This window comes from Lissotriton vulgaris, chromosome 10, assembly GCF_964263255.1.
Source record: "Lissotriton vulgaris chromosome 10, aLisVul1.2, whole genome shotgun sequence".
In the NCBI taxonomy this organism is placed as follows: Eukaryota; Metazoa; Chordata; class Amphibia; order Caudata; family Salamandridae; genus Lissotriton; species Lissotriton vulgaris.
In genome coordinates, this window is record NC_141698.1 from 716154346 (window position 1) to 716171500 (window position 17155).

General features: G+C 49.4%; 1 protein-coding gene across 1 annotated transcript in view; it reads left to right on the forward strand.

Annotated features, from left to right (window-relative positions):
- Positions 1 to 17155, forward strand: part of KIF5B (kinesin family member 5B) — an 862770-nt gene that overhangs the window by 622300 nt on the left and 223315 nt on the right. Inside the window, exon 20 of the mRNA XM_086941550.1 lies at positions 6850 to 6951. Coding sequence (XP_086797676.1) covers positions 6850 to 6951 — 102 coding nt within the window. The remainder of the gene's footprint in view (positions 1 to 6849; positions 6952 to 17155) is intronic.

Sequence of the window (17155 nt, forward strand, 5' to 3'; positions counted from 1 at the left end):
TCCTGACACTCAACAATACACCCATTCACACTGCTACTTGCTGTACTATACAGCCACTCGCACACATAAACTCACTTAACCAAACAGCCACTCGCTCACCTGTAGAGCTACGTACACAGCCACTCTGATAGAGACGTCTAGCCGCAGATTGCTTAACTTAAAATATCCCCAGGTGTCAGACTGGATCCGGAAAACTTTCTGCAGCAGCACTTCTGCGCGCTGGTGGCGGTGCCGCACGGCTCCGCCCTGAAGTCGTCCACATACGCGAAGTCAGCGGAGCCATAATTGCCCCTCCCAGCACGCTGACTGCAGTTTTCTTCTTTTCCACGTCACAACGCCGATCCTGGAAAGCCAGCGGTTCCTTTGCCTGTTTTTCGGGTCTTCAACGCCTTCGGCATCCCGGGACCAGTGTGCGATGCCTTCGGGCTTTAAGGCGTGTGAGATCTATGCACGGCATCTGTATGTGGTCCCTCGGGTGCACCATGACTATACAGAGTGCAACGATTGTCAGCAGATGAAACCCAAGTCCTTACAGGAGCGTCGGATAAAATTGCTGGCCGCACGGCTGTCCGGTCCTGCACCTTCGCGGCGCCGCTCTTCCTCTCGGGATCGAGCCCACTCCTGAGCTCATTTACGCAGACATCTTTCAGAGGGTAAACACAAATGGAAGTCCAGGAGGTCTTACTCCCCTACCCGTGCCGCTGGCAACTGCTCTTCTCGCTTCCTACCAGGAATGAGCGTCCAGCAGCTGTCTCCTCCGTACCCCTCCGCCCCCCTTTTCCGGGAGCCGGAGCAACACAAGCCCAAATGGAGGCGAAGCACTCTGCTCTAATTTTGGGTCACCCCCTCTCCCTGGTGCGCCTTCGGGTCCCATAGAGGTGGAAGGCTCTCATATCTGGTCTTCGCCGCCAGTTTCGTCCTCGGCTCCGGCTGTGTGCATCGACTCCGGTTCCGGAGCTTATTCGACACCAACGGGACACGGCCCAGTGGGTCCTCCCAGTCCGCCTAGCCCACTCCATCAGTCTCAGCATAGCCCTGAGCGGCTCCCTACGTCCGAGGCGGTGCGGGCTTGATGCACTGTTCCCCATATGTTGCAGTGGGGTGGACGGCGCCCAGCCGGAGTGCCCCTTGGAGGTCTTAGACTTCCAGGCAACTCCTCCTCGACGTCCGTCGACGCCGGTGTCGATGTCCATGTCACCTCTGTAGGCAGGTGGATACCTGACTATGGTTGCCCCCAACTTTTTGCCTGGTGTTTTGCTGGTTTTCCGACTTAGTTGACCTGGGGCCCTCCCAATCAGGACCCCAGGCCTACTGCTCTCTCTCTAAAATGAATTCCATGTACCTTAGGTACATTTCCAATTGGGACTGGGCCACCTTATCAGACCCTGTAACTCAGGGCATAGGTGTACCCAGGGCCTACCAGGGGCTGAAGCATGTATTATGCCACCCCTGGATGGCCATCTAAATCTGACACAACTGGCTGCACGACAGCTGGGGCAAGGTGGTGTAAACACCCTTTGCTTTAGGTATAGTATACCTATATCTAACCCTAACAATGGACACACAGATTCCTCTCAGTCACTCCTATGGCAGGCCTTGACAATCCTGAAGGCAGAGTGCATGGAATCGTGTAAAATGGTGCTCTGGCATGAGCTGAGCCTGTTTGCAGCTTGCGGAACCAAGTCCTAATAGCTGTTCCATGATACCGCATACCATATACTCTTAAGTGCATTATAATCCTCGCGGTTAAATGCTATCTTTGGTATGGCTTTATCAAAACATATCAAGTAAGGTGTCATACGAATTGGAATACTAACCCCTCGCCAATTCTGGCGACGGGGTTAGCATTCCACCCTTCTAGAGGGACACGACATGTATGTAACTGTGAACCCCGGTTAAAGTTAACTGAAGCCTCAGCTCCACAAAATGGATGCTGCCACCACAGACACGAGTCTGACCTCCTGCTGCTGGGAGTCCTTCCAGCGAGGAGAGCTTAGACAAAGGGTTTCCTGTCAGGGGCGGTGCTAGCACCATCCCAGACAGGGTTTTGTGTATCCTGGGTAGGCAGGGCTTTAAAGGAAGGTGACTGCAGAGTGGCACCCCGGTGCTCACTACTCATCTGCCGGCTAGAACCAGTTCCAGGGGCACACCAGCCCCTGGCCAGGGGAAAGTCCGGCATGGGAGAGGGGTGTAACCACCCCCCTTCCTGGTCCCACCCCTAGGGCAGGACCTAGTTGCGTACCCACCCCTTTCTTTAGGATAAAGGCAGGAGCGGGGACCCTTCCAAATTAGATCATCTTTGAATCAAGAAACTACTTTCTACGAAAGGAACTCTCGACTTCTTCTCAAGATTTCTCCCTTGTGGCTAAGGAGTAGTCACCCTGCATCCGCAGGCACCATCTAAGAACTCTGCGGTTTGCTGCACGTCCTTCCTCAAGAATCCGACTGACCAGCTCGACGAGACCCGGCTTCCCTGGCACCTCTGACCTCTACCTACCTCTACAGCTAAGCTGAGAACCGTAGGTGCGACGAGACCTCGAGGGACCGGCCATCATCAGAACTGCACGACTTCTATCCAGCACGACCGCCAAGGGATCCTCTGGTGAGTGCTTTGGGGTCCGAGAAGCCCCGACCCTGAGCAGCTCCAGCACCGAAGTCCAGCCTCCCAGCATCTCCACGATCTGCGTGGGGCCCTTCTGCTTTTTGCTGCTCACCGTATTGTTTGGCTACTAGCCCGCTGGCTTGTGGCCTTCTTAACGACGCCCGACGACATCACTGCTGCTGGTCTGGTTGCTCCAGATTGGCCCTTGCTCCCTTCCAAAAGAGGAGCACCCCGGACCCTCCTGGTCCACTCCAGACGCCTTTTTGAGTCCACCGCGTGGGCTTGAATTTGCCAAGACTTGTTGCCCAATCCTGGGTCCAGCGACGTCGACCGCATCATCCATCGTGGGACAGCTCGCTCCTCCATCCTGGTCGCCGACAGCGCCTCCTGGTCCGTGAGATCTGCAGAGCACAGCGTCGCCCACTCACCTAGTCGAGGTGACTACCATCCGGTGCCCTCCTGGTGCCACCTGACTACTGGCTAGTAGTCACAAACTTGGTCCCCTCTGCTTTCAGGTGTCATCTCTCTTCAAGATCCAGGCTTGGGTCACTTCGAACTCTCTTCACTGGTCGCCTGCCAGCAAATTCTTTCTTCAGGCTCCTGGTTCGTCTACGAGGATTCCCGACGTCTTTTGAGACATATGCAGCTGCAGCCCCTGGGCTAGGTAAACTCGGCATTTCGGTGCCCCAGCATAGCCTCACTATCCAAGGGTCAGGATCCACTTTCGTTTTTCTCCTACCAGGTCGGGTTCGCCCGAGAACACTAACTTTGTCTTTACTAGCTCCCATAGACTTTGTCCCGCATCCCGCGTGAGAGTGCACACTCTGCACCCGAGTCCCCTAGGCCTCCTACTAGTAATCTGAAGGTTCAGTAATGTAGTCCTAGCTATTCCAAAGCCTATTAGTACAGTACTTACCTGCTAGTAATTTCGCATTCCACTTTCAGAGTATATGGTTTTTCGTGCCCCTCGGGCATTTGTGTAAATTGTGCAACTTGAAGTATTTTCATAAGAGTTTTGTTGTGTGCTTAGTACCCTGTCCTCATAAAGAGTACAGGGCTGTTGTGATCTAAATAAATACACTGTTTATTTTCATAACACTTGTGTGGTGTCCTTTCACTTGGTGTTCAAGGGGTATATGTGATGGTATAACAGCTGGCTTAACACGCCCTCTAGAGTTTAGCCCGAAGACTGCTCGTATCCACGCTACTAGGATAGCTGGTCTATAAGGTTGACTTACAACCAATCATCAATAAGGGTTGTTTGGACTGATACAAAGTGCTCACTAGAATAGTGAATATTATATATCAGGCCAACTTCTCGTTGTTGATTCACCCTTCTTCTCGGACGTTGACTCCTCCTCTGATGCCACACGCTGGTGCTCCTCTGGACTGCCCTGATCTGCGTCCGTTTTGGTGCAGTGTGGTGTGGACTCCGGATCATCCCCCGGCTCCTCCACTGTTGCTGTATAGTGGACGGGCTAGTCTCCAACCATCCACTACCGATGGGTTATTGTCACCCCCCATTTCCCCCCCACCCCCATTCCCCTCCCCCGGATGGCTACTGAGGCTAGTGCTGCCTACGCATGGGCTATTCACAGGGTGGCTGCTATTAATCGTTTTGACCCCCCTGTGGTTCCTATGCCCTCTGATCCTTTGTTGGATCTTCTCCATATGGAGCTGGTTGAAGTGGAGTCTTTGCTGCCTCTTGAAGTATCCTTGTTTGACATCATGCTGGACACATGGGCACGGCCTTCCTCGAGTGACCCAGTTTATTGGGCCATAGCTCGTCGACACCGTCCTGCCCCTAATGATCTGCTCTGTCTGTTTCTTCACCCTAGGGCTCAGGGCCTAGTTGTTCAGGCAGCCTTCGACTTAGTCTTCCTCCCCCCTACCTCTGCTGCCTCCCACCAGAGAGTCTAGGTGGTTAGACGCATTTGGGCGCCAGCTTTTCGCCTCTGCCAGTGCTGGCATCAGCGCCTTGAATACTGCTTGCGTGTTCGCAAGTGCATCCTCTACACTTTGGGACGTGGTCGAGGCTGTTCTACCTTTAATTCCAGAAGGCCCGCTGGTTGAATTAATCTGCCTTCTGCATGATGGCGGGGGAAGGGCGCAATTCTCCCTCCGCTCTTCTCTTGACGCCACTGACTCGGTGGTACGAGCTCTTGCTCAGTCGGTGGCTTTGCGCCGCCATGCTTGGCTACCCAACAGTAGTTTCCCGGACAATGTTCGGGATGCTCTTAGGGATCTGCCTTTCAATGGCGTGGACCTTTTTGATATCCAAGCAGATTCAGCGGTCTCCCGCCTAATATTAGGGCTACTGTGACTCTTGCAGTAATCCCTTTTTTGCCTTATCAGTATTCTTTTATCCCGCATAGGCGATGTTGCCTTGTTGATCTGATTTCGTACATGTCCCGGTACTCTGCGTAGCACCCAGATAGTGTAGGCGGTGGTTCCACCATCTCAGTATTCTTTACGTGCAGCCGGACGGCTGGTTCTGTCTTTCCTTTCAGTCCTCTGAATGTGTGCTTTGCCCAAGAGGACTCCCCCCTCGCAGGGGTAAACACGTACCCTATTTGGGGTATTTCTAGGCTATTCGGTGACTGCCTGAGCCTTGGTACACACCTATGGAGTTTTTCGCCATAATCTTGCTGTGGGCCTCTTTTTTTATGCCGTTCTGTGATCCTGACGTTGGCATCACTCTATTGCACCTTCGGTGCAGTGGGCTCTGGTAATCCTTCTCTGCCTCGGTATGGGTTACATACCGTATGGCTTCTGCCTCGCCTGTATCACAGGGGCGTTTTTCAGTGTTGCTGTGATCCTCTTGCCCATGATGGCTGCTCTTTTTTTGCCAGTCACTATCTTAGGGCCTTATTCCGTTCAGTTCAGGCGCAGTTCTCACCACTGATGCTCTATGATCTTTTTGCACCATGATACAACCATTGTGTGGTACGCTTCTTAGTGTTGGCACAACCTAGTACTTCAGCCCTCACCGGGCTTGCCTTTCAAGGTGGACAAAAAATATAAGGCTTCCCCTACAGACCCCATATTTATCAAGGGCCAGTTACCATTACACCATACACACACATTTACCAAACACTATTGTGTAGAGTTGTTAGCACATCAACAGCCTAATGTAGGCCAAGCAGTTCTTACTGTTCCAAACAACTGCAACATCTACAGGTTAGCCACCGCTTTGGGAGTATACTGCTTTGCCCACCCGCCTCCATGGGTACTTGTAGTTGTTGCAGTTATTCATTGTACATTTATACGCATGGACATCTCTATACTACACTTATTTACTCCATTCTCACACTCTTGTGGGAAAACAATCTAACAATGGAGTTCATGCCCATGCGCACTATCACCGAACTGAGGAGTCATTTACCTCGTGACTAGGAAAGACTTCTTTGAATAAAAACAACTTGCAAACAACTGAACCCAAACACTAGATCACAGGAGTATGCAAAGCATGTGAATCTACAGCTTTACATGCCAAGAACAGATGCTTTGAGGTAAGTAAAATTATCCTTTTTAAACTTTTGTAGTGCCTTGGTGTATATGTTTAACACTCATAAACTTTTAGAAAACACTCACACTCATTGTATGATGTCATCAGTGATGTAATTTGAGATGTCATCAGTGATGTCACTGACCATGTCATGAGTGAAGTAATATGTGAGGTCATAAGCAGGGCATTGTGGGGTGTAAGTGATAGTTAGCTCATGTAACTATAACTGCTGAATCTCTATGGCATTGTACGAGTGAAATTTGAACCGGACTACAACATCCCTTTAAACTTTGGGTTTTTTCAGTTAATTTCTAAGGTTTTTTAAATTCTATTTCCCAACTATAACGTCCCTGTAACCTTTTGGTTTTTAAAAGTGTGTGTCTGTGTGTGTGTGTGTTTGTGTATATATATATATATATATATATATATAAATTCTAATATTGTGCTTTGCTGGAGAAAGGTTCTACGGGTGGGTTAAGGCGGCTTTCAATCCCCGCCTACCCTCAACCACCACATTGTGGCTAGTCATATTAATTAGTTTGAGAACGGAATATGCATCTGTCCATAGTACTGAGGAACTTCCCTTGGAATGGAGCATGTGCTCTACAAGTAAAAGTTATGTTATTATGGTCGATCAGAATAATTATATGAGCATTGTACTTGAATTGATAAAAATATATAGTGTGTGTGCATTATGCCAGCCAGCTTAGTTCCTAATTGCAGTATTTTATCTATTCAGCCAAAATCAGAAAATGATCCTTGAGCAAGAACGCCTGAGGATTGAGCATGAAAAGCTGAAATCAACAGACCAAGAAAAAAGCAGAAAATTGCATGAACTCACGTAAGTACGACTCGGTTGCATCTTGTAAATCAGTAATGTGAAGCAAAATAGAAGCACAATATATCGGTTTTACTTAAATTAAACGCAATGCAAGTGGATGTGTCTGCATTCATGACTTTGCTTGCGTGTTCTCAATGCTATTTGCAAGAAGGAAGGAAGCGTTTCATTTCAACTCTTATACCCAGTTCTTAAATATTTTGTTATTTTAAGTCTTTATTTGCTTTTTTGTGTGTCACTTTACTGCCTCACCATTTTGAGAGAGGAGAATACAAGGAAGCTGGTGTATATTGCATTGCACAGCTTTGCGGCTTTGACAGGTGTGCTGTAATACAATCATTGGCAATATGAGTTTGCCATCTTGAAATTCCTACTGGGAATTTAAGGTTTGTTGGAAATCATGGACTCTCATAGACAAGAATCAATGGGGTTAGCTGACAATATTGGAGGGCTTGTCTACAGTGATATACCAAGGTGAAAGTCTGAGCTGAAAAAGTACCTTTCAAATAAGATCGACTGAAGAATATTTCTTTGAGTGGAGCAATGCACATAGTTGATGTTTATGGCCACTGTATGTGAAGCTTTGCTGTTGAGCAACTATCCCTCTAGAGAGGCTACAGAGATATATAGACTGACTGAAGCAGGTTAGCTTCTTACTTCTCCTAGATCTATGCTGTGGCTCTTCAGTGGGGAGGATGTGGTGTTGAAGTAAATTTTAGCCATTGGCACATTCATTTTTGTAGAACAAAAGAGTAAGAAACTTTGGTCAGTTAGGCTACGCCATTAACTGCAGAAACGTCTGTAAGCAGAGATAGAATCTGACCACTGTAGAGGGGAGGGTACCGGCAGCAATGGTCGCATAGCCTTCTGTAGTTCTGTTTTATTCATTCAGTGTTGCACCTTTACCTATTAAGGCCCTATTGAGGTAATAGCTGGCCTTTTCATTCCATATGCCATTTAAAAAAAAAAACAATCCAAGACAAATGTGTGCGTGGCAGGTGTCAGACAGTTTAGGCTTGCTATTCCTGTGCTTATGTGAAAATCCAGAGTAAATAACGATGGTTGGGACCTAAGCTGCAATGTCATGAGGCTGCCCTTAGCTGCCTCATGACATTGCAGCTTGTATGGACTTAATGGTAGCACCATATGGTGGTCAGATACATGGTGACTGCCTTGATGATGTTTTTGGTGCTCAGTTCAAACCCGGGTCTAGTTGATGAGGTTTCTTTCAATTTGGGGGACCACTGATGTTGGTGATTGCAGGCCGCCCTTGCGGTGTCATTATGCATCTACACTGAGCAAAGTATTATTCTGGTCCACACTGTGCAGGAACTTCAAAATTCTGGTGGCCTAGATACTTAACTCTGTTTTGGATAGGTTGGCACCCACCGCAACAAATGGCTGCATTTCATACATCCCTAATTACAGATTCTTGTCTTTGACTTTGAGTTTAAAGCTGCCAATTACTCAAGAAATTAATGTTCAAAATAAGCGTAATGATTTTTGAACAAGGATACTTTTTTGGGCATTTCAGAATCTAAATCATGCCATTTGCGAAAAAACAGCATCAGTACCTTAATAATGGACATTAACTGCTCCAGAATAAATTCCCTCCCAGGTGTCATACTCCTCAGCAAATATCACCTGCGTCACAGGATGTGGCAAGGTATTGTAATCGACATCTCGCAACCTCATCTGGAACTTTGTGGCAAACGCTCTTTAAGATACTACATGCACCAAAAGTGTCACTTCAATTTTGCCTGTTCATGCAGACTAATTTCTGAGACTGATGTACTCAATGATATTATGCACTTTGCTGGTTTCTCAGGCATTGCTGAGAATGATGTTGCAATGGTCATTGAGGATACAGTGGTATGGTGCTGGGTTGCAGATTATCTGATGGTGTGGCACAGTCTAAAAAGATGTCTGTAGATAAATTACAGAGCACCAGATTGCAGTCTTTTCTTGCTTTTTTGTGTGTCCTTCCGACTCTGCTTGCATCTCTACGATCAGCTTGACCCGTACCCTCTTAAAAAGAGAGGAGGGGTCGGAGGAGCCACGGAAGCAACCAAGATGGCCGCGTAACCTACGGCTCCGCCGACCTCGGCTTCCCGCCGGAATATCCTGTCAATTATCCTGTCTTTGCGCCCCGCCACAATGTGTATGAACCTGCTCTGAGATTAAGGGTGCTATCCCTAGATCTCTACTAGAGTGGCTGAACGGACCGCGAGTGGCCCGTCGCTGCGAATGGTGCTGGCGGCCATTGAGTCACTTCAGGTGTATGTTGAAGACCGCATTCAGGCGACGATGGAGCGCTTGGTTGAGATTCTACGAATTGGACCGGACCCTACTCCACCACAAGAAACTGCGACAACCGAGACACCCAATATGGCCACTCTGATGAAGGAAGTAGACCCCCCATTGTGTGAGGTATTGGAGCCTTTGACTAGTGTTTTGGAAGACGAACACAAGTTCAATGCCACCAATGGATTCTTAAACCTACGATCGTCGCAGACCATGGGAGGGCTAATTGATGTTCCCACTCCAGAAACTTTTGATGAGAACTGTTATCAGAATGACACTGCGTCACTTCCCTATGTATCGGAGCCGCTAAGATGGCGGACAAATCAACGCTGGGAGTTCATAACGGGGAATGGAGCCTCTGGACCTGATGATGTTCACGGCACTTTCGTTCTACTATCTTGTTTTGCATTGAGTTCTATGATAGTTTCTTCGCACTCGGACTGTCTTGTGGAAGAGGTGGTTTATTAGGTGGGGACTCATGTGTCTGATCGGAAGGGGCAAGGATGAGATCGAAAGACTGGGTTTGACTCAAGTATCGATGGGCACGGGATTTGGTAAACTAATGCTATAATAAGGCTGGGCGGTGCTTGAAGACTCCCTTGTTAAGACACATATTTGTTGTCCGATTGATGGCTTGACTTCAACTTGGGGGTCCTTGGTTCTGGCGCTGGGGGTGGACCGGGAGCCTGTACGACTATGCCCTCCTCCACTTCTTTTCTCTAATTCAGTAGATTTCTTCTTTTAGTACCTAGTTAGTTGGGGCAACAGGCACACTGCTACTGGGGGTTAGGCGATAGCCGTTTGCAGTGGTGCAGGGTGGGGGGATGGGTTTATTGTTTTCTTTCTGTTATCGCCCATATGGTTTTCTTCTTTTCTTTTCAATTTTTTCTCAGTCTTTCCTTTATTCGTAATATTACCGAAATATCCTGGCGTTGATCCTTAACTTCTAATACCTGGTTGCCATGATTCTCCTGCTGTTTTGATTTTATGGGTGGGAAGGTTTTGAGGGTTCGCAACTGAACTGTTAACCGGTGTGAGAAGGTGGCCTGATATGCAGTGCTCACTATTCTAGTGAACACTATGTATCAGTCCAGCAACCCTTATTGATGATTGGTTGTAAGTCAACCTTATAGACCAGCTATCCTAGTAGCGTGGATACGAGCAGTCTAAGGCTAAAGACTCGAGAGGGCGTGTTAAGCCAGCTGTTTACCACACATATACCCCTTGAATACCAAGTGAAAGGACACCACACAAGTGTTATGAAAATAAACAGTTATTTATTTAAAGGTCACAACAGCCCTGTACTCTTTATGAGGACAGGGTACTAAGCACAAACCAAAACTCTTACAAAAATACTTAAGTTAGCACAGTATATACAAATGCCCGAGGGGCACGGAAAACCATATACTCTGAAAGTGGAATGCGAAATTCCTAGCAGGTAAGTACAGTACTAATAGCTTTTGGAATCGCTAGGACTTGACTAGGGAATCGTTAGATTACTTCTAGGAGGCCTAGGGGACTCGGGTGCAGTGTGTGCACTCTCACGCGAGATGCGGGACAAAAGTCTATGGTAGCTAGGAATTAGAAAGTTAGTGTTCTCGGGCGAACCCGACCTGGTAGGGAGAAAACGAAAGTAGATTCTGACCCTTGGATAGTGAGGCTATGCTGGGGCACCGAAATGCCGAAGTTACCTAGCCCAGGGGCTGCAGCTGCATAGGTCTGAAAAGACGTCGGGAATCCTCGTAGACGGACCAGGAGCCGGAAGAAAAGATGCTGGCCGGTGACCAGTGAAGAAAGTTCAGTTGGATCCAAGCCTGGATCTTGAAGATAGATGACACCTGAAAGCAGAGGGGACCAAGTTCGAGACTACTAGCCAGTAGTCAGTGGGCACCAGGAGGGCACCGGATGGTAGCCACCTCGACAAGGTGAGTGGGTGACGCTTGACTCGAAGATCTCACGGACCAGGAGGCGTTGTCGGCGACCAGGATGGAGGATCGAGCTGTCCCACGAAGATAGAAGCTGTCGGCGTCGCTGGACCCAGGATTGGGCAACAAAGCCTTGGCAAATTCAAGCCCACGCGGTGGACCTAAAATGGCGTCTGGAGTGGACCAGGAGGGTCCGGGGTGCCTCTCTTGAAGAAGGAAGCAAGGGCCAGCCTGGAGCAACCAGACCAGCAGTCGTGAAGTCGTTGGGCGTCGTTCAGAAGGCCACAAGCCAGCCGGCTAGTAGCCAAACAACGCGGTGCACAGCAAACAGCAGAAGGGCCCCATGCAGATCGTGGAGATGCAGGGGGGCTGATCTTGGGTGCTGGAGCTGCGCAGGGTCGGGGCTTCTCGGACCCCAAAGCACTCACCAGTGGAGGACACGGTGGGCTTGCAGTAAAGATGTCGTGCAGTCTTGGCGATCGTCGGTCCCTTGAGGTCTCGTCGCACTCACGGTTCTCAGCTTGGCTGTAGAGGTGAGTAGAGGTCAGAGGTGCCAGGGAAGCCGGGTCTCGTCGAGCTGGGTCGTCGGATTCGTGATGAAAGACTTGCAGCAGACCGCAGTGTTCTTTAGGATGGTGCCTGCGGATGCAGGGTGACTACTCCTTAGCCACAAGGGAGAATCTTGAAGAAGAAATCGTGAAGTCCTTTCGAAGAAAGTGGTATCTTGATTCCAAAGATGATCTAATTTTAACAGGGGGCCCGCTCCCATCTTTATACTAAAAAAAGGGGGCTGACCCGGTGACTAGGTCCTGCCTATGGGTGGGACTAGGTGGGGGGTGGTTACACCCCTCAGCCATGCCGGACTTCCCCAGGCCAGGGGCTGGTGTGCCCCTGGAACTGGTTCAGACCGGCCTATGCGTAGTGAGCACCGGGGTGCCACTCAGCAGTCACCTTCCTGTAAAGCCCTGCCTACCCAGGATACACAAAACCATGTCTGGGACGGTGCTAGCACCGCCCCTGACAGGAAACCCTTTGTCCAGGCTCCCCTCGCTGGAAGGACTCCCAGCTGCAGGGGGTCAGACTCGTGTCTGTGGTGGCAGCATCCATTTTGTGGAGCTGAGGCTTCAGTTAACTTTAACCGGGGTTCACAGTTACATACATGTCGTGTCCCTCTAGAAGGGTGGAATGCTAACCCCGTCGCCAGAATTGGCGAGGGGTTAGTATTCCAATTCGTATGACACCTTACTCGACATGTTTTGATAAAGCAATACCAAAGATAGCATTTAACCGCGAGGATTATAATGCACTTAAGAGTATATGGTATGCGATATCATGGAACAGCTATTAGGACTTGATTCCGCAAGCTGCAGACAGGCTCAGCTCATGCCAGAGCACCATCTCACACGATTCCAAGCACTCTGCCTTCGGGATTGTCAAGGCCTGCCATAGGAGTGACTGATAGGAATCTGTGTGTCCATTTTAGGGTTAGGTATAGGTATACTACACCTACAGCAAAGGGTGATTACACGACTTTGCCCCAGCTGTCATGCAGCCAGTTGTGTCAAATTTAGGAGGCCAGCCAGGGGTGGCATAATACATGCTGCAGCCCCTGGCAGCCCTGGGTACACCCATGCCCTGAGTTACAGGGTCTGATAGGGTGGCCCAGTACCAATTGGAAATGTACCTAGGGTACATGGAATCCATTTTAAAGAGAGAGCAGTAGGCCTGGGGTCCTGATTGGCAGGGTCCCAGGTCGACTATGTCCAAAACCAGCTAAAACACAGGGCAAAAAGTTGGGGGCAACCATAGTCAGGATCTACCTTCCTACAACCGGTTATACTGATACAATTTTATATTGTGCTTAATCGTGTGAGCCTTTGGAATATATCTGCTGTTCCACGACTATCCTGTTTTTTTTTGTACCAACTCACCCTGTCATTATTGGATGTATGTATTGTAGGAGAGTAGGGTCTGCAATCCTATGATCACCCAGATTTTTTGCTTTTGTTTCACTGGTTTACGACTTTCTCTGGCTGTGGGCCTGCCAATCAGACCCACAGCCTGGCTGTTCTCTTTCTAAATTACCTCATGTACCCTAGGTGCATCTACCAATTGGTACTGGGCCACCTTATCAGACCCTGTAACTCAGGGCATAGGTGTACCCAGGGCTGCCAGGGGCTGCAGCACGTATTGTGCCACCCCTGGCTGGCCTCCTAAATTTGACACAACTGGCTGCATGACAGCTGGGGCAAAGTCGTGTAATCACCCTTTGCTGTAGGTGTAGTATACCTATACCTAACCCTAAAATGGACACACAGATTCCTATCAGTCACTCCTATGGCAGGCCTTGACAATCCTGAAGGCAGAGTGCTTGGAATCGTGTGAGATGGTGCTCTGGCATGAGCTGAGCCTGTCTGCAGCTTGCGGAATCAAGTCCTAATAGCTGTTCCATGATATCGCATACCATATACTCTTAAGTGCATTATAATCCTCGCGGTTAAATGCTATCTTTGGTATTGCTTTATCAAAACATGTCGAGTAAGGTGTCATACGAATTGGAATACTAACCCCTCGCCAATTCTGGCGACGGGGTTAGCATTCCACCCTTCTAGAGGGACACGACATGTATGTAACTGTGAACCCCGGTTAAAGTTAACTGAAGCCTCAGCTCCACAAAATGGATGCTGCCACCACAGACACGAGTCTGACCCCCTGCAGCTGGGAGTCCTTCCAGTGAGGGGAGCCTGGACAAAGGGTTTCCTGTCAGGGGCGGTGCTAGCACCGTCCCAGACATGGTTTTGTGTATCCTGGGTAGGCAGGGCTTTACAGGAAGGTGACTGCTGAGTGGCACCCCGGTGCTCACTACGCATAGGCCGGTCTGAACCAGTTCCAGGGGCACACCAGCCCCTGGCCTGGGGAAGTCCGGCAGGGCTGAGGGGTGTAACCACCCCCCACCTAGTCCCACCCATAGGCAGGACCTAGTCACCGGGTCAGCCCCCTTTTTTAGTATAAAGATGGGAGCGGGCCCCCTGTTAAAATTAGATCATCTTTGGAATCAAGATACCACTTTCTTCGAAAGGACTTCACGATTTCTTCTTCAAGATTCTCCCTTGTGGCTAAGGAGTAGTCACCCTGCATCCGCAGGCACCATCCTAAAGAACACTGCGGTCTGCTGCAAGTCCCTCATCACGAATCCGACGACCCAGCACGACGAGACCCGGCTTCCCTGGCACCTCTGACCTCTACTCACCTCTACAGCAAAGCTGAGAACCGTGAGTGCGACGAGACCTCAAGGGACCGACGATCGCCAAGACTGCACGACATCTTTATTGCAAGCCCACCGAGTCTTCCACTGGTGAGTGCTTTGGGGTCCGAGAAGCCCCAACCCTGCGCAGCTCCAGCACCCAAGATCAGCCTCCCTGCATCTCCACGATCGGCGTGGGGCCCTTCTGCTGTTTGCTGTGCACCGCGTTGTTTGGCTACTAGCCGGCTGGCTTGTGGCCTTCTGAACGACGCCCGACGACATCTCTTCTGCTGGTCTGGTTGCTCCAGGCTGGCCCTTGCTTCCTTCTTCGAGAGAGGCACCCCGGACCCTCCTGGTCCACTCCAGACGCCATTTTAGGTCCACCGCGTGGGCTTGAATTTGCCAAGGCTTTGTTGCCCAATCCTGGGTCCAGCGACGCCGACAGCTTCTATCTTCGTGGGACAGCTCGATCCTCCATCCTGGTCGCCGACAACGCCTCCTGGTCCGTGAGATCTTCGAGCTACAGCGTCACCCACCCACCTTGTCGAGGTGGCTACCATCCGGTGCCCTCCTGGTGCCCACTGACTACTGGCTAGTAGTCTCGAACTTGGTCCCCTCTGCTTTCAGGTGTCATCTATCTTCAAGATCCAGGCTTGGATCCGACTGAACTTTCTTCACTGGTCACCGGCCAGCATCTTTTCTTCCGGCTCCTGGTCCGTCTACGAGGATTCCCGACGTCTTTTCAGACCTATGCAGCTGCAGCCCCTGGGCTAGGTAACTTCGGCATTTCGGTGCCCCAGCATAGCCTCACTATCCAAGGGTCAGAATCTACTTTCGTTTTCTCCCTACCAGGTCGGGTTCGCCCGAGAACACTAACTTTCTATTTCCTAGCTACCATAGACTTTTGTCCCGCATCTCGCGTGAGAGTGCACACACTGCACCCGAGTCCCCTAGGCCTCCTAGAAGTAATCTAACGATTCCCTAGTCAAGTCCTAGCGATTCCAAAAGCTATTAGTACTGTACTTACCTGCTAGGAATTTCGCATTCCACTTTCAGAGTATATGGTTTTCCGTGCCCCTCGGGCATTTGTATATACTGTGCTAACTTAAGTATTTTTGTAAGAGTTTTGGTTTGTGCTTAGTACCCTGTCCTCATAAAGAGTACAGGGCTGTTGTGATCTTTAAATAAATAACTGTTTATTTTCATAACACTTGTGTGGTGTCCTTTCACTGGGTATTCAAGGGGTATATGTGTGGTAAACAGCTGGCTTAACACGCCCTCTCGAGTCTTTAGCCTTAGACTGCTCGTATCCATGCTACTAGGATAGCTGGTCTATAAGGTTGACTTACAACCAATCATCAATAAGGGTTGCTGGACTGATACATAGTGGGCACTAGAATAGTGACCACTGCATATCAGGCCACCTCCTCACATTGGTGAGCAGCGGTTGGGATTTGAGCTTGCTGTTGTTTTACCACACGTATCCTAAGAATATCTTGTTGAAAGATCACATAAGTACTGTTAGGTACATATAACTAAAGCTTAGAATACTCTGAGTTCTACTGAACCAGCTGTTGTAGCTCCTCAAGGCTTAGCACACCTTGGCTGCAACTCTTAGCAAGGGATCAGTAGGTAAACACATAGTGTAGGTAGGTGCATCACTTACACCACACTAGAAACAGTATGTCGGACAAAGGAGGAAACACTGAGGTTCCCCTTGTGTCAGTTGACCCTCCACAGGTCATCCCTTCAAGATATACTGCGCTTAGCTTCCATGAGTTACGACAAGTGTGTACCTCTAGGAAGATTAAGCAGGGGTCTAACCCCACAACTGCCTTTCTGATTGGTCTCTTAGAGACTCATGATGCAAGGAGGGCTGGTAACCCAGACCCTTCTAATTCAGATGGCAACATGCCCTCCTTACAGGGTCCCTTTGATGCCCAGGACCATCCTCTTCAGGAAGCAGATGATGCTGATGATGAGGATGATGATTTGGTATCAGGGGATGAGGCAGAAAAGGAACAGGTAGAAGTCAACAGACTAACCAGGTCCAACTTAAGCAGACATGAGATGGGCACTAGGGGACCCTTGGGGCCACTCTCAGGTCAGCTTAACATTGGGAATGGACGAGATAGATCTCTATCAAGAGGCTCTATCAGATCCCTTCATACCAATGGCTCTCAACGTTCCTCTCAAAGGGGAATGACATCTCCCCAGAGGAGAATGTATGAAGCTAAGGAAAAGGCAGCCAATCTGAGGATTGAAAGGGAAGAACTTGCCCTGGCCAAAGAAAGGCTTGCCTTTGCTAGAGAGCAACAATTGAGTGGGGCAGTCCCCACTGGTGGCAGCATTGTACCTAGCAATAGGGAAAGGAGTTTTGATACAAAACACCTTGGTAAGATAGTGCCCCCCTTTAAACAAGGGGATGACATCCACAAATGGATTACTGCTTTGGAGAGGGCCTGCACTGTGCAAGGTGTTCCCCCAAGTCAGTGGGCAGCTATCTTGTGGCTCTCCTTTGAGGGTAAAGGAAGAGACAAGCTCCTCACCACAAGGGTAGAGGATGCTAATGATTACCAAGTCTTGAAAAATGCACTGGTTGATGGGTTTGGCCTAACCACTGAGCAGTACAGGGTGCTGTTCAGGGATACCCAGAAAACTCAGTCTCAAGATTGGGCTGACTTTGTAGATTGTGCCACTAAGGCTTTTGAGGGCTGGTTGCTGGGCAGTAAGG